An 18,174-nucleotide genomic window follows, 5' to 3' on the forward strand; every position below is an offset into this window, starting at 1 on the left:
TCCACTTTTTCTCAAGACATTCAGTTTAAAATTGCAAAGCTTGGTAAATTATAAGGTGGCCCAAATTAAGTATAGGGCATAAAAAACTCCCTGACAGACAATATCCTAAATATATTTCACGCTAGAGATGCTCATCGTAAATATAATCTGAGAGGAACTAATTAATTATATTAGTCAAAAGTAAGGAAAGGAGTTCTGTTATGGAACAGACTTGCAGAAGAGAAAAAAGCTTCTAAAACCTTGCTCAGTTTAAACTAAGGGTTAAAAGATATGCAATGAATAGGTACGTGAAGAAAAGTGTCTGATTTTACATTGGATTAATGATATACACACACAATATATATCATTAATATTGAAATTGGTAATGTCTGTTTGATATGAACTTTAAAGGCAGTAGCTGCAGAGCAGTTTTTTTCTGGCTGACTCGCTTTTGGTATTGGTATATATATATGTTCTGGGGTGGGGGGGGGGGTGTAGGATCAGAGAAGGAGATGGAGGATCTGCATTTAGAGGGAGGTGGTGGAGCGTGTGGACAGCTATAGATTCCTGGGCCTCCACATCTCTTCTGACCTCTCCTGGACTGTGAACTCCTCCCACCTGGTGAAGAAGGCCCAACAACAACTCTTCTTCCTCAGGAAACTGAAAAGATCTGGACTTTCCACTAAACTGCTAAAGAACTTCTATAGAGCTACCATAGAGAGTGTGTTATGTCTCAGCATAACTGCATGGTATGGGAGCTGCACAGTACAGGAGAGGAAGGACTTAGCACGGTTGGTGAGAACAGTGCAGAGGATTGTGGGATGTCGTCTGCAGGATATGGACTCAATTTATGCAGCACGAGTCCAAAGAAGGGCCAGACACATCTCCACTGATCCCACCCACCCAGGCAATGTGCGGTTTGCCCCTCTCCCATCAGGTAAACGCTTCAGAAGACTCAAAGCTAAACTGAGAAACAGCTTCTTCCCAAGAGCTGTGAGGGCTATCGCTCCTGACAGGAGAGTGCAGTCCAACGCTTTAAAATCACCTCCACTGTTACTAGCCCATCATCTCGTTAATTTTATTGCCTATTTGTACACTATTATCTCAGAATATCTATGCACATTTCTGTAAATGAAGCCTCAAATCATTGCACAAAAGCACATTATTACCTCATTAATTGTTATCTGTGACTCATGAAGGACAATTAGTTCATACAAACCTTTAAATCCTCATCCTTTTAAAAATTTAAAATCTTTTGAACACTATAATGGGAAAAAAAACACTGTAACCTTGTTCATCGCCTGTTTGTTTGTTGGTCTCTTATGTGTACTCCTAGCCGGAAAGACCAAAAAGAAATTTCACCATGGTAATACGCGGTGACAATAAAGAATCTTTGAGTGTGTTTGGGGATGTTTTTGTTTTTGTCTGTCTTTGTTTGTGTTGATTGTCAGTGTGATTACTTCTAGTGTGCTGTGTTTTGCACTTCGAAGCAGAAGGTCTGCAGCATCAGAAGACCACGATGGTTGCGACTCCTGTCCTTCTATAGGAAACTTAGTCTGCAGTTCACACAGACTCACTTAAAATAGATAAATAATAGATTGGAATAATGTTGCCTAGTCCAGCTGCGACAATGAACAATATTTAAGTATGGGTCCATCCTACCTTGTGTCAACGGTTCAGGCTGGTGCTGGTGTTATTGTTTGGTTTCGTGCCAACTGAGTAAAGAACATCACAGTCTACCTTGTTGCTGACCATGGTCTTCCCATTATAACCACATTGTAACCATCTTTTCAATACCACTCCTAGCAGGAGAATGGACCATGTCACAAACCTCAAACCATCTCAAACGGCTTTCTAGAACATGACAACAAAGTCCATGTAGCTACACCAATGGCCTCCATTGTCACCAGATCTCAATCCAACAGAGGTCCTTTGGTATGTGGTAGAATCCATTCCACCACATCCAAAAGACGATGACCCACTAGTCAAGCAACTGCAATATCGATTAGAGAACGTGAAACAATCTACAATTCCAAAAATAAGAAAGCGACAGCGCTGCTCAGAGAACTTTGACTCCGATGAAAATCCTCCAGAACAGACTGTGTGTATAAAATGGGATGGAAAATTCCTGCCTCTTGGAGAAACTGCAGAAAGCCAGCTGCAGAAGGTAAAGCTAAAGATAATGTTACAGCAAAAGGAGGCAAATCCGGAGCAAATGAAACTAATAACGAAGGCAATAATTTACACACAGCGCAAAGATGTTAGAAAGGGAAAAAGTGGTAGCGGCTAGTTGTGATTACCTAGACTTCAATGAACTGTTATAATGTGTCATGAAGTTAGTATGGAACAAAGTCTATAAAGAAATAATATATTATAATGGAATTTTAAGCTCAAAAAGACAAAAAGAGGGAAAATGAATAATTATTATCAGTAGTAAATCTTATTTTATATTTTAATCTATGTTAAAAAAATAGTGCATTGTGTTATTATTATTTCTATGTAGAGATTTTCTACTGTTTGAACATTTTTTCCTTTTTTTTGATTGTCTTTTCCTTTGATCCAACTGGTTTTAGTTTTTAAATATAGTCAGCATGATTGTATAGTCAGTAAGTCGTGCCTGGTTCCACTGGGTGGCGCTGTTGCTTTCTCTGACGTTTATAGGAGATCTGTGACAAACAACAGAACATGTGGTGTAAATATTAACAGCCATTGAGCAAACATGAAAATCATTGTTTGCTTTGTAGCTGGCTGCCATCCAAAGCACATCTGCTCCCAGTATCTATTTGAACCGGTTTGTCTTGATGTTTCTGCATTATTATTAACACAACAATGAAACTAATAGGACATACCGCGTTCTTAGGGAGGGCAAATCTCACCTGATGTCAGATTTACGCAGTGGCAGCAATAGGACGGCACGGCCTCCTGCTGAATGCAGAGTTCGAGGTTGAACCCAGAATTGATTGGATCTGCTGTCGTACATCTGCTGTCACAACGTCTCTTTCATCAGAACTTTTGTGGACACAGTTTGTGGTTTAACCTGCTCAGGTCAAAGGGTAAAACAAATAAACGCTCCAGAGAGGACAGAAAGGACAGAACCCCCTCCATCTTTACAGGATTCTGCTTGTCTGCAGTGATCCATTTTATACCACACAACGATGTTTCAACAGGTAAATCCATCTGGAGACTAGATAAATCACCCCCGGCTAGACGCTCGGTCTGTGTGACAGACAGGCTGCAGTTTGACTGCTTTTGTTTCCTGCTGATCAACTTTAGCGATCAAGGAATCATGTAATTCAGGGCTGGCTCCAAAGAGCAAAGGCTGGACTTGTTTGCACTGAAAACACTGCTTCCTATTGACTTATTTTGACTGGGTGAGTGATTAAAAGCTCATATAGTTCTGTTCAGTTCAGAGACGAAGTTGAGAAATGGTCCGGACAAAGTTCGTGTATCTTGGAAAAAGTGGGGCATAGCGAGAGGAGGCACACGGGGAACCTTTGGACTTGTTTCTTTGTTTGGAAAGGGTCCTATTGCGTTATGTTTGACCCATTGCAGCCATCAGCAGTGAAATTTAAAATCTAAACGCCTTTGTAGTCTTGTTCCTTCACATGCCGTTATCTTAAAGTCATCGAGCCACATGTCACTGGCACAAACACCTGTAGTTCTGACATAGAGACAGAAACAGAAAGGGAACATGCTTGTCTGCAGTAAAAGAGTATAGGTAATACTTTAGTTTTCTCCGTATAGTCTTCTCTTCAAGCAACGTAACTTGACTTCATTTAACTTGACTTTCAAACATGTTAAGTGCCCTCAAATCTTTACATATTCATTACAATCCATTCTATATATTTAATTGGATGGAATTTCAATTTGGATGGACTAGATAAATTGTCATATTTTACCACATAATCTCAATTGGATTTAGCTCTGGACTTTGACTGGGCCATTCTAACACATTAATATGCTTTGCTATAAACCATTAACTGTAACTCTGTCCGAATGCTTACGGCCATTGTTCTGAAAGAACGCATACATCCACCCCAGTCTCAACTCCTTTTCAGTTTCTAACATGGTTTCTCCCAGAATTGCCCAGTACTTAGCCTGATCCATCTTCCCGCCAACTCTGACCAGCATCAGTGTCCATGATAATGAAAATGATCCCCTCAGTATTATGCTGCCATCACTGTATTTCACTATGGGGATAGTGAGCTCAGGGTGATGCGCTGTTCTAGTTTTCTGCTTCCCTTTGCTTTTTGGAAAAGGTGACTGAAAATGCATGCCACACTTTTTAGAGTTTTTGGGGAAAAACAGTGTTCTTTTCTTTCCTCTTCACAGTTTTGCAGCTTTCGTGTTGGTCTTTCAGCTAAAACACATTGAAGTCTGAGTCTGTACCATAGCAAACTGAAGACGTTTTGTGAGGCACTGCAAATGAACCCATCATTGTGATGTTGTTAAAGCTTATCTACTTGTAAAAACTCTCCCTTATCTAAATCATCCACTCGCACAGTCACTGAAATAACAAATGCTGCACGTTTCTTTCCCCCCGTTCTTTCAATTGTTTTGGTAGAAACCGGACTTTGTCAATGGAAGTGTCTCCATACCGCAAGTTAAGTGTCAGTGCATGTTGGGGTGTGTGTGTTTTTGTGAGCTAGCCCGCCAAGCATTGTACTTCTCCGCAAAGTGTTCTTGTTTTGAAAAATGGTTGCGCAACGTTGCCTGAAATGTTTGTTTCAAATCAACTGCTGCCCCACAATTATAGTTTCAGCAAGATCTTTTCCCACACAGGAACATTGGACAATGAGTTGTAGAAAAACTCTGCCTGGACTTTTCTGCAGCTATATTTCGTAGGATCTGCTGGTGTTGTTTGTTCACAGCTGGAAACAGTTTGGACTGCTTTTGTTGTCAGAGCACAAAACGCTCAGGTTTGTAGACTATTTCTGTTTACACGGGAAACACACATTTCCATATAGGAAAAAGTGAAAAGCAACATATATTAAGTATCAGCACAAATTTGATTGCTATAAAATTTCAAGCCTATTTACCAGTGTACATTGTTGTCTGGTGTCGTTTTATTGACTTCTTACTTAGGTTTGTGGGTGCTATTCAGAAGCCCTGCTATTAATAGGACCCACAACATGTCATCATAGTCGTATCATAAGTTGAGACGAAGCTGTTAAAGAGGAGGTTTGAAAACACACAGGTCTAGAAAGCAGGTAGATTGCAATAACAGAGAGGTAGATGGGGTTGCAATGATTTTCTTAGGCTTTTACTTATGTTACCTCAAATTAAAAGCAATCAGCTATCATAGTCTTTCGTAAAGTTGGGCTTGTATGTATAAAAGTTTTTGCCTAGATGTAAAATAAAACATTTCCAAAACATCTGAAAGCTTATAAAAATGTTCATTTGAATGAAGAAGATCCAGGATGTCCAAGAACGTGCAGCAGCCCCAAGGGGTTGTCTCCCTCACAGGAGAGGTACAGAATTGTGTCACCACCACAGCAGCTCTCGCTCAACCTTGGAGGTATGTGTAAATCCATCTGTATGTATAGTCAAGCAATGGTTTTTGATCGATGGCCCTTTGACAAGATAGACAGCAAACAAGTGATTTTTGTCAAAAAAAAAAAAAAAAAACGAGACAGACTCTGATGGAAGCAAAATAATGGAATTGATTTCTCCACAGTCATTTCATACTTTCATTTATTTGGGAAAAAGTAGTTGTCTGACACAGAAACGGTGATCCATGTGTGGGTTTTGTTCTGACCCAGGGAGTGGACATACTCTTAATTCTGCCCAAAGACCACTGTCTTGAATAAAGACATAGGTCCTCCCAGAGTAACTTATTCCAACAATCAAACCACAAAACGAGGAAGACATTTGTATTATCCAGCATAGTGGAGCACCATGCCACAACTGATTACCTAAAAGAATTACTGTAAAATCAATGACTTGATACATTTAGTTCAGAAAAATCTTTCTTTCTTCACATATGACTGTTTTGTATTATAAGTTTGATCAAATTAGACATTATTTAACCAAAACAAAATTTGTCCATGTGATTATATTACTTATATTGAAGCGATTATACATTTTTACGCAATGTATTTTTTGGACTCATTTATAAACTAATCATCTGTGTAGTGCCTTTACATCACATTTCTAGAAAAGAGAATTTGGACCTGTGGCAAGGAAAATTGCCAGATCTTCACCTTATTGAGAACCTTTAAAAAGAGGAAAACAGAAACCAACACATTTTATTTAACTTTGAGCCTTAATAACTCAAGAGTGGGTCACCATTGGCTGGGTTTTAGTCCAGAATAGATCAACACAACAAACAGGTGGAAGAAACTGCTCTGGTTAGATGAGAATAATACTGAACATTTAGGTCTGCGTAACAATGGAAATCTCCCTGAACACAACAGCCTAGTGTTGAAACATGGTGCTTAAAGAATAATTGAAATTGAGGAGCTAAAACAGGACAATTTCCCCAGGGAAAAAGTTACACCTTCCAACATTTCAATATATGGCCAGAGTTGTGAGCCTACAAAAATGTCATGGAAGTATTGACTCAGGAGGACTGAATCCAAAACACACAACAATTTTCAGGCTTGTATTTGTAACGCTACTAATACTACCACTACGAATAATAATAATAATAATGAATAAATACAAATCCAAAACTATTGAAAACTACAATCTTTATTCAGAATCATTAACTATTTTGTGTTGGTTATTTTGGGGTTATAGCCCAAAATAATCTGAAGCTTGTGGTCTTACAACATATGTATAATGTATTTGGGTTCAGAAAGCCATTTAGTGACTGTGAAGAATTACAGCAATAGTAGTTTCAGTCACATGTTTTTTACACAGTTATTTTGAATATGTAACAACATATACAGGATGTTAAAAAAAGAAGCAGAAGAAGGAAAAAGGTACGAAAAACACGTCGACGTTATAAAATTATGTACAAATTCTGCTTTTTACCAGACAGAAATAATCTAAACTGTAATATTTTGACAAAAAAACAACCTGTGTGTGTTTATCACGCTGTAACAGCAGCACGGTAATGGCCCGAGTTTTCGCGCGCGGACTCGAACTTCCGGGTTGTTTCGGAGCGTCTCTGCGTCACTTTCTACGTCCTGTCGTGCAGGAACTATCTGGCCTTGCATCATCCGGGAGGGGTTCGGGACATGTGCATCATCAGTATGGACGCGATCTGTGGAGGAGCCAGCAAACAGCAGCAGCAGCAGCGTATGTAAATTCACCGCCAGAAGCGCCTCCCTCCTGCTGCAGCTCCGATCCCAGCGTCTGGAGTTGATAAAGCAGCGTGGGGACTCCGTGGAGCCGTCAGTCCGCTGTGATCGTGGACAGCAGGGGCAGGAAAGCGTCCACTGAACCCGCTTCCAAGGTGTTTCCCTCGGAGCAAAGTGCAAGGTCCTCAGTCAGAGCCCAGATATGAGCTGTGAGGAACTTTAGCTGCCGTCGATCGCCTTTTTCCCCTTACCGCAGTTAACTTACATGTGCCTTTTTTTTAAAAAGTATTTTTTAAGTTATTAATTTAAGTTAGGCATCAACGATGTCGTGCCTTTTCTTAGGAGTCATACGAAGGTGAGTGTATCAGTGCCTTTCATATCTTCTGATGCATGTCATTTTATGTAATCAATCGAGTGAGAAATCTGTCCATTGTTTAAGTTTATTTATGACTTAAAACCTTTTTTTTTTTAAACTAGAAACAGAACTTGAACTTGTTATTCTCCATTGTTTGCCAGCTGCAGTCAGAAACTTGTCAGACTAGATCTGGCTGCACGTCAACCGACATTCAGGAAAAGAACATCACTGTGTTTGTATCCAAGCAGTACGAGTTCATTTATATCTTAACTGCATTCCTTCTCTTTACCTTTTGCAACCCCCCCCCCCCCCCCCCCCCGCTGGCCTGCAGGCTTTGTGATGGGGCCTCATCACACGGGGAGCCTGGAGTCAAAGTGAGCAGTCGGTTCAAATAGTGTGTGCTTTTATTTCATCTCTAAACGGTGCATGCCAGAGAGACACTGATAGGTTTGCACGGCGTGTGTGAGCAGGGACTGTCGCTGAGTGCAGTTGTCGCTGGAAGTGCAGTGTAATTCAGCATGGTGTGCATGTTGTCTGACTTCAACCAGGATGTGTCCGGCAGGGGCGGTGGGTTGGGAGTGTAGGTGTGTAGGCCCGTGGTCTGTGAGGATTGGCTTATTCAATCAGAGGTGTGTTTTCAAGGAAGAAAAAAAAAAATCTTTCAGCTGAAAGCAAATGAATGAGGATTTCGTGTACTCCCTGCTAAATAGTCACGCTTCTGGCTTCTCCTGAGAGATTGCGTCCTCGTTAATCGTGCAAAATGTGCCAACGAGGCAACATTCTCGCACTCTTCTGGTCCAGGACGGGAATGGGGTGGAGAACGGGAAGCGGAAAGAAGAACACGAGGAGATGGATGGTTCTTGGGGGGGGGAAACTAGGGCAAAGGTCAGCAGGGTTTGGTCTAAAAGAGAAGCAAATTCTCTAAAGACCAGAAAGAGCAATAAGGCTACTCCTGCTCTACTAGTTTTACCACATATGTCTCAAATTTTTTTTACACGCTTCACTTCAAGAAATTGATGTAACAAGCCAATCCAGGTCGTCTTCCGCCCTTTTTTTTTTAAATCCCGGTCACACTCAGGATAATGCTTAGCTTTACCTCAGCAGTTAGTTTAATTAACAGCATGACAAGATTAATGCGCGGTGAAAATACTGACTGGCTGCAGAGCTGACTGAAGAGACTGTTTCCTCAAATATTTGAAAAAAAGCAAACAGAGGGTCTTTATCCTTAAGCTTTCTGGGTCTCGGGTCGATGTGCGGGTTAAAATACAGTGAGGGGGTTATTTGTTTAGTTTCCACTCCACTGATCTATCATTGATCTGCTCAGTTCAATGAATAATTCAATCTGAAATCTGCAGGTCAATGATGTGAAATCTAAGGCTAGAACGATGCATCCACCTCAGGAGACATGACTAGACGGGACAAAACATGATATCAGGGCGAGAGTTGGGCAATATCTTTGGGAAAAGGAAGAATTCCCTTTCTTTTTTTTTTTTTTTTGGTTTTCACTAACAGAGTAAAGGTTTGATCAAAAGGATTATCAAATGCAGTCGGGATGAGAAAAGTGAACAAGTCCGTTTAGAAATGGGCAGAGTTGGCGCTAACTTTAGCGGCTAGCGATACGCTACGTTCTCACAGTGATTTCAGATAAGTTGGTTTCTCTCTGCCACTGTTTCGTTTTTTCCCCCTAATGACCGCCCAAAATGTTCCCGCACAAAAGTTGAAAGCTTCTGCTGTGCTTTTCTTTTTATAGGCCCGACTACAGGTGTAGTATATGGGGTCTAAGAGAACAGTATTTGCAATATTTTGGGGGCAAACTAAGAATACCCCATTTCTTTTGTTGTTTTCACAATTAGAATAAAGGTTTCACAAATCACAAGCTGTGTTGTAAAGACTCTTTAGTCAACAGGGGATATTTCACCTGTGGCTTGATTAGCCTAAGTATCTTAAGCTAGAAATAACGAAGCTCAGTCCAGACTCATTAAAAACGGTGAAATTGTCCTTTAGTTCAGGAAGTTTCACAGCAGATGCTAACTTTAGCACGTTAGCAACTAGCGGTGTACCTGCTGTGGTGTTCACACAGTGCTTACAACCTGCTCGTGTTTTGTGGTGGTTCTAGACCCAATTTACCTGGAGGACCAAGGTGGGGCCAGTGTTTTTATTTTTTCATGTTTTTATTTTTTCATGGGGACATAGAACACAAGAATGGTAAAAAAAAAAAGACAAAAACAACACAGGCCAATGTTTCATTGTTTGATACGTTAAGCCAGCTGCATCTGATACTGCAGATTGCAGACCCCGGATCTAGCGGGTGAAAACTGATTCTATCGCGATACGGTTGAAGCTGAAAGTGCAACACCTTAATTTTTAAATAACTTTTAACGTTAAACTGTAAAGCTAAAAAAAAATAAGTTGATCTATCAGCTACAGTTCCTGTGCCAGCGCGTATCATCATAAGAAACTGATTTAGTGTGATGTCTGTAGTACAGGGGCCATAACGGGCCAAGACCAGTGGTACTGGGCCCTGTCTAGAACCGGCCATTCCCACAAGGTTGTTACCGAAGACTAAGAGAAGGTGGACGATTCTTTTAGTCCACTCCATGACATCGGATTATAGCAAAATCTTTCTTTCTTATTTCAAAATAAAACATGCCATCAATGACATCTACATCTATTGGTAAAGATGTTAAAAAGTTATCACGGTTTCTCAGATGGCCTAGCCAAGCCAGACTGCTAATGTCGCGCACAGGACGAAGAGGTTAAAGTAATTCTCAGAACGTATGCAATTTGTTTTTCTGATGAATGGCTGAGCTATAAACCAGAAATCAGCGGAGGTCCTGTGTTTGGAGACGGACCTTAGCAGCTGTCTCAGAGATTTAGTTTATGGCCAAATATCAGCAAACCTGATCGTCTATCAGCTCCACCTATCTGAGGTCCAAAGGTAAGCCTCCTGGGAACACGCTCACACGTCGAAGTCGAACGGTTGGACACAACAGAATATGGTACATGCGGAACATCCGTAGTCAGCGTTTTCATTGTGGGCATCCATTGTCCAGCTGCCGGCCGCATACAGCTATGAAGCCCACGACGGTCCATAACTGGTCTTCTGAAACCAACCAGACCTTCTGCCTGCTCTGAGCCCCAGCTGCCTGATGCAACTCCCAGTTTATCTCCATGATAACAACATCAAAGATGGCCACTTCCACTCTGTGTCTTGCGGCACGTCAGCTTGCGCTCTCAGCACAAACTTTACTTTGTTGATGATTAATTGCTCTCATGCCAATGGCTAAACGAATCCCAAAGTACAAGTTCAAAAGAATGTTTGCCCCCCCCCCCCCCCGCTTCATTAACTGGTTCTGCCTGCTGCACGTACCCATTCTATATTCAGACCGGCTTTACGTGTTTATCTGCATGCATCCATTAGAAGTTTTTGTGCATACGTGGTATTGGTTAGACAGTCAAAGACGCCGCCTGGGTGTCACACGCCTGTGTCTGACAAAGCAGTGGTTCCAGCCTTCAAAGCATCCTGGCCAGGTAAAAGAGTAAAAGTATGGGACTCGCATTGCTTGTCAAACCAGCCCAACCTTTACTTTTGCTCAGCTATCTGTAATTCCTAATGGCTGCTGAACATACAGCGTCCATGTGGGGTCGGCCACAGCAGAGCAGATAACACTGTGTGCTCTGTGGTCAGGCACACACACACACACACACACACACACACACACACACACACACACACACACACACACACACACACACACACACACACACACACACACACACACACACACACACACACAGGTTTGTGTTTTACCAGTAAACATGGCAACCGGTGCTCAGCGGCTCATCTACGTGAATATTGTGCTGCCGACAGACAATAGCCTGGCTCCCCCACAGGCCTCTCTTTGTCCACAGGTGTCATTATGAGGTCTTCAGCCCAAACTGAAAACCAGAAAAGACTAATTCACCCCTTTTTTTCCCCTTTTTTAAAAAAAAGGTCAAAACACAGCTATCCCTGCAGATACATGAAGACATTAGATTACACTTGGCAGCCTGGGAAACACAATTTATCAAATCTCTGAACCAAAGTAGGAGAAATCTGTGTCCACCATAGGACACAGACTGTCTCACGAGAGATGTGATGTGCCTTTTGGGAAAGTGTCTCTGTGTAGAAATGAATAAATAATCAGGACTAGTTAATCACGACTCCATTCCAGTTCACCCTGAGTCCAAACCCCTCGTGTTCCTCTCTTACAGGCAGGGAGGTGTTGGGGTCAGTGTCGGGGTCCGGTCCCTGACCTCCATCCCTTCGCTACCACCGGCCGTGGCCGATTTTGTGAAGGGGGCGGTGGACGAGTGCAAGCCCGCCAACGTCCACGTGGTGACTGGTACCCCCGAGGAAACAGCCAACATCCTGGCCGGCCTGGAAAGGGACGGCATGGTCAAGAAGCTTCCCAAATATGAGAACTGGTAAGAGTTGGGCAGACGACCGGCCAGCCGTCCGCTCGTTTGTTACGAAGTCGACTTTCTGCAGCTATACATGTTCTGTTTGGCAGCTGGCTGGCCCGCACAGACCCAAAGGATGTGGCCCGGGTGGAGAGCAAGACTGTCATTGTAACCAAGAACCAGAGAGACACCATCCCCATCCCCGCTGGAGGGGTGAAGAGCCAGCTGGGTAGCTGGATGAGCGAGTCGGACTGGCAGAAAGCCAGACAAGACCGTTTCCCCGGCTGCATGACGGGTAGGTCCACGGTTTCGTTTCACCCGATTTGTCTGGGCCGCTTTCAACTTTTGAAGTTTTTAGTTTTGAGAATTTTGAGATTCGAGCAGGAACAACCAACTGTTTGGTATTTTAAAACTTGACCACAGACTGTTTTGAAAAGTGGGCTTTTACTGCCTTGTTTAAACTCTGTTTTTATCCTTCGCCCTCCGTATCTCTGGTGTACGTTTAACCAGATGGGTACTTCACTCTGATCACACCTGCCAGTGTTGCCGTTAGCTACGTTTACATGGACAAAAGTAATAGGAATGAACGGCCGATCGGAATAAAAATGCGTCATGTAAACAAGCCAATGAAAATATTGTGATCCGATTAAACTCAATCATCTGAATGAGAGGCGTGGTTTATGCCGATTGATAATCCGATCAACGCGCATGTAAACAAACCTTTTTTTAGGTTTAAGCTATTACGAATGAGCGCTTGTGCGCCCAATTTAAACGTGATGTATTTCTGCGTTGGCGACTGGAGGAAATACATCAGGAAGAAAAACTGTCAGGGCTCCTGATACAACCTTTCTGTTCGAAAAAACACCTCAAAATTGTTGCTTGCTCAGTAATGTTTCAACCGTAATTAGAACATTGTGCAAGTCCAGCCAGGACAAACAAACCCGTACAATACGGCTTTGTTTACCATTTTTTGTCTTTTAGCAAAGACGGAAGAACTTCTGTGTTTTTTTAGGGGAATTTGATAACTGCTCATGTCAGAGTGGTTCTATTCTGAATAAAGCCAGGTGCATATACACGCACACTGGGATTGGATTAATTCATTATGTGCCCATATAAGCGCTGCAATCTGATTATTTAATCTGAATACATTTTAATCTGATCGGGAAATTTTGTGCATGTAAACGTAGCTATTCAGTCTTATTGCTGCAAAAGGGCTAAAAATGTTAAAGATCATCCTTCAGGCCTGTTCTGGGATGTTTAAGAGTAAGAACCAAGTCTCTTTCCCAAGGCAATGCAAGCCTTCCTTTTTACTCCTTTGTTTTGTACTTCTGTGGCGTAGGCCTAGCAGTTTGCTGCTGTAGCCAAAGGATGCAGCATTTTCCTGTACTGAAGTTGTTCCATTTATGACAGATTCTACCTCAGATGTGTTTGACTGTGACTTTAACTTTTATATAGTTTGATCTAGAGATGATGAAAAGTAGACCAGATTCCCTGAGAATGGTCATTTAGTTTATGAACAATACAGAATCTTTAAATCAGATAGCAAAGTCAGCGTCCTCATCCATGTAGTCTGAAAGTATAAATAAGCAAATTAACTAAATTAATTGAGGGTGGCACAACTCACGCCACCCTCAGTGGAACAGCACCCCTGGTGGTGAGCCCCGTCGCCCTCATGAAGAATTGCCGCTGGATGAGGGTGATTAACTTTCTTTAATCAAACACCTTGTAGTTTTTTTTCCACCCCTTCTCTTTATAGTGTCAACATGACCCTGAGTAACAAACCATCAAACACCAACTTAGTAGAAGAAACTCTGACCTGTGGGTCAGCCTCCTTGATTTTGAACAAACTGAAGTCAAATAAAGTAATTATTACTACCTTATAGAACTTAAAAGACTAACCCACTCATTTATCCAGCACACGTTGCTTCTTTGCTTCCTTCTTTTAGCATATTTGCTACGTACTGGTTGCTGTGGTAAACATGTCTTGTAGAGTCAAGGCAGATCTGAAGGCAAAACGGCTTTCATACCCCTAATATTAGAAGTACAAGCATTATTGCCAGTGTCTATCAGAAAGGAAACAGAAATAAAACAGTCCTATTGTGTTTTTTTTTATCTCTGGGTTATCCCTGTAGGTCGGACCATGTACGTGATCCCCTTCAGCATGGGACCGGTCGGCTCAACGCTAAGTAAATATGGCGTCCAGGTACTATCAGTTCTCCAAATGCCTTGTACTCAGCAGAAAAAGGCTGCAATAAAGCAATAAGCCCTTTGGGCGTTTTAGTGGTTAAAGTTTGTAACGTTACCATTTATTGTTTTGGTTTATCGCGCCGTCTAATTAGTCTCTGTGCAGTTTTATGGTTATTACCCGTGGGTCTCGTAAGCAACGCTGTGCCTCCTCCAGGTGACAGACTCGCCGTACGTCGTGGCCAGCATGGGGATCATGACACGCATGGGCACTCCTGTTCTGCAGAAACTGTCCGAAGGAGCGGAGTTCGTCCGCTGTCAGCACTCTCTAGGACGACCTTTCCCACTCAAAGGTACTCGGGTGTTGCCAACGGCTGAATCGCTGCAGGTGGGATGTGTTCGTGTTAATATTCGCTCTTCTAAATCTCTCCTCTTCCAGCTCCCCTGGTCAATTCCTGGCCCTGCAACCCAGAAAAAGTCCTAATATCTCACCTGCCAGACACGAGGCAGATTTTGTCCTTCGGCAGCGGTTATGGAGGAAACTCTCTCCTTGGGAAGAAGTGCTTTGCCCTCCGCATCGCCTCCCGCATCGCCAAGGACGAGGGCTGGCTGGCGGAGCACATGTTGGTGAGAGCAAAACCCACTTCTTAACGGTTTCCACGCTCCGCAGAGCCTCGTCCATCTTTGTCCACAACTCCTCTCTGTCCTCAGATCCTTGGCATCACCAGCCCTCAGGGGGTGAAGCGTTACGTGGCAGCGGCCTTCCCCAGTGCCTGCGGTAAAACCAACCTGGCCATGATGAAGCCCGCTATCCCAGGCTGGAAGGTGGAGTGCGTAGGGGACGACATTGCATGGATGAAGTTCGACAGTCAGGGTGAGTGCAAGCGTATCATTAAACCTCTCGCCGACTCTGTCGCTCAGCCTCTGACGCGCTGAATCAAGCCTGTCGCGCCTCCCCAGGCAAACTCAGGGCCATCAACCCAGAGAACGGCTTCTTCGGAGTCGCCCCGGGCACTTCGGACAAGACCAACCCTTACGCCATGGCCACCATCTCCAAAAACACGGTGTTCACCAACGTCGGCGAGACGAGCGACGGAGGAGTGTGGTGGGAGGGGCTCGACCCCCCCGCAGCCGGAGTTACCCTCACCGACTGGCACGGAAAAACGTGGAAGCCAGGTACCTTCAGCCTGAGACGTTCAAACGCTCTAGCTTCAGAAAGGCCGTTGCTAGTTTTAGTTGCTAGTTTTAATTTAGACGTAAATTTTTCCCTAAAATACGTTTTTCTGCACATTTATATCATTATTACTAGTTTTGTCAGAAAGTTGCGTGTAACAGTTGTTGCGTGTATAGCACCATCTTGTGGTTTACCAAAGTAATGTCATTACTTTATAATGTTTTTTTGTTTAATATAATATAATTTGCTTTAAACATGGCGTGTAAAACCAAATGTTTCTGGTTTGCACACAGGAAGCTCCACACCGTGTGCCCACCCTAACTCACGCTTCTGTGCCCCGGCGGCTCAGTGCCCCATCATTGACCCCCAGTGGGAGAGCGAGGAAGGGGTTCCCATCGATGCCATCATCTTTGGAGGCAGAAGGCCTGAAGGTTTGTACCACTCGTATAGAAGACACACAAGCAGAGCCTCACAGTGACATTTAGAAGAATCAAACATTTAGTCTGAGTGCGTCTAGTCAGTGGAGAGGAGAATCTCATGTTAGGAGCTTTTAAAGCAGAATTACTGCTACACTTACAGGCACCTCTGCTTTTTATTCTTTAAACAGCCTCTTTTGACAGCTGGACAGGATTTAGTCCTCTCCTATAATATTCTACGAGCTGTCCTGGATCTTCTCACCCCCCCCCCCTCCCCAAGGCTTTAGATCTGGTGATGGAGATGAGGCATTAAAAAATTAGCTGTGACAATGATCCCACCCTTTGCGGTGGTTCTCTGACTGTGACCGTCCTTCCCATCCCTCCCACCGTGTTAGTTAGCCAGAAAATCTTGAGTTGTTGATCTCAGTTCTAGTTGTTTTTAGCATTTTAAAAACGATTTCTCTGACTGTACTATTTTGCTGTTAACATTTCCTGAGATCAACAGCTATATGCCCATTTGTGTGGCATGTTCTCTTGTCTTTCTGATGTTGAAGAATCTGCTAAGCAGTATGCATCATCAGATTTGTACACTATGGAACTAGCCATAACTGATTAGAAATCAGTAATAAGAAGATCCTAGAAACTCCGGTCAATTCTAAAGGGTAAAGAGGTAAATAAATAAAAAAAATGCAACAGTAACATTTACGTGTTATAAAGTTGTGTCAGCAGTTATTTAAACCAGTGATAAAAAAGTAAGAATAGGATTATTTTCCCCAAGGAGTGATTGAACTCACATTAAATGGTATTCTATTCTATTGCCATCTGGATGAAGAAGACATTTCTGGGCAGACATGTTGTATTTCAGTACCTTAAAAATATTTTACCCCCGGCACATCAGTAACCATGATGATGTTTGCAGGAGTCCCTCTGGTCTACGAGTCTTTCAACTGGCAACATGGAGTGTTTGTTGGAGCTGCCATGAGATCGGAGGCCACAGCAGCTGCAGAACATAAAGGTACTCGCCTTTACACATCTGGCTGGTAAACCGGCCATTTACAGCACATATAACCAAACCTTTTACCGCGCTCTCATAATGCCTTTTACTTTTCCTCCAGGAAAGGTGATCATGCACGACCCCTTCGCCATGCGTCCGTTCTTTGGCTACAACTTTGGCGACTACCTCGCTCACTGGCTGAGCATGCAGAGCAGGAAGGCGCCCACCAAGCTGCCAAAGATCTTCCACGTCAACTGGTTCCGGAAGGACCCCGCGAGCGGCGCCTTCCTCTGGCCCGGCTTCGGAGAAAACGCCCGCGTGCTGGAGTGGATCTTCAAGCGCTGCGGCAGAGAGAGGGAGGACGAGGCGGCCAAGAAGAGCTACATCGGCTGGCTGCCGGAGGCCGGCGCCATCGACACCAAAGGTTTGGGCGGTAAGGTGGATATGGGCGCCCTGTTCGACGTGCCCAAACCTTTCTGGCAGCAGGAGACCAAGGAGCTGAGGGCGTACTTCACCCAGCAGGTCGGAGCTGACCTGCCCGCGCAGGTGGAGGCCGAGCTGAAGGCGCTGGAGGACAGGGTCCACAGTTAGACGCTTTTAAAGAGCCAGGGACAGGAAGCTAATCCAGGAGAAGGGAGGCATTCAGGGAACACGACACATCAGGGTCAGTCGGAGCCACCGGCTGGGTTTACGTACACAGAGAAGTCTGGACCGTGCTAACAGGAAAAATCAAAAAAAGTGTTTTCCTGTGTGGCATGAAGACATGTCTCTGTGGGTCTGTGAACACAGCCAGTGGGTTTTACTGTGCTCATAAATACAATATCTACGTTAGACACTATTAACGCTGCGACACTACAGGAACCGGAGCTCAGTTATTGCTAACAACGAGGTTTGACTCTGACCATGAAGGGTCATTTCTGAGAGGGACTCTACTATCACTGCCTCCATCCACACACACAGTGACTGCACGCATGTTGCTGATCATGAAGTGCCTTATAGAGTTTACAGGCTTTTTGTAAGAAGGTCTTTACTCATTTGAAGCTTTAAAATAAAGGAGACGCTAATATCAGTGTCACGGAATGCCTTACATTAGATTAAGCTCAACGTGATAAAAGAGGTCCGTTAACTCGTTACTACAGCTGTATTTTCAGGGCTCAGGATTTCCAGACATTATTCACTCAGCCACTTGTGTAATAATCGTGATTAAACAGTAGGATTTCAGCTGATGTTTACACTCAGATCATGAAAAGTTGGACCAATAAATGCCTCGGAGATTATCAGGTGTTTTTGAACAGACAGTGCAATGAATAAAAAAAAACTTCATATGTGACTTGTTCATTTTTACAATGACTTGAGAAATAAATGGTGCCTTGTGAAATGAT

General features: G+C 43.3%; 1 protein-coding gene across 2 annotated transcripts; it reads left to right on the forward strand.

Annotated features, from left to right (window-relative positions):
• The first annotated feature begins 7,211 nt into the window (after positions 1 to 7,211).
• On the forward strand, positions 7,212 to 18,174 carry LOC105918313 (phosphoenolpyruvate carboxykinase 2 (mitochondrial)). 2 transcript variants are annotated; one of them, XM_036125251.1, is made up of 11 exons: positions 7,212 to 7,581; positions 11,836 to 12,048; positions 12,135 to 12,319; positions 14,157 to 14,227; positions 14,426 to 14,561; positions 14,648 to 14,835; positions 14,920 to 15,082; positions 15,169 to 15,384; positions 15,676 to 15,813; positions 16,718 to 16,813; positions 16,914 to 18,174. In XM_036125251.1, exons 1-11 carry the CDS (start codon positions 7,550 to 7,552, stop codon positions 17,381 to 17,383), a joined length of 1,908 nt encoding a protein of 635 aa, XP_035981144.1. In that variant the 5' UTR covers positions 7,212 to 7,549; the 3' UTR covers positions 17,384 to 18,174. The 2 variants fall into 2 exon arrangements, with proteins under 2 accessions (XP_035981144.1, XP_035981143.1); XM_036125250.1 differs by lacking the exon at positions 7,212 to 7,581 and adding an exon at positions 7,913 to 7,955.

This window comes from Fundulus heteroclitus, chromosome 21 (genome assembly GCF_011125445.2).
Source record: "Fundulus heteroclitus isolate FHET01 chromosome 21, MU-UCD_Fhet_4.1, whole genome shotgun sequence".
NCBI lineage: Eukaryota > Metazoa > Chordata > Actinopteri > Cyprinodontiformes > Fundulidae > Fundulus > Fundulus heteroclitus.

What these genes read in the sequence shown, in the direction of transcription:
- LOC105918313 (XM_036125250.1), top strand. Translation starts at nt 7,921, where the DNA reads ATGGGGCCTCATCACACGGGGAGCCTGGAGTCAAA. An exon ending in GATGAAGTTCGACAGTCAGG is followed by an intron (nt 15,083 to 15,168) that starts GTGAGTGCAAGC and finishes GCGCCTCCCCAG; the next exon opens with GCAAACTCAGGGCCATCAAC. An exon ending in CGGAAAAACGTGGAAGCCAG is followed by an intron (nt 15,385 to 15,675) that starts GTACCTTCAGCC and finishes GTTTGCACACAG; the next exon opens with GAAGCTCCACACCGTGTGCC.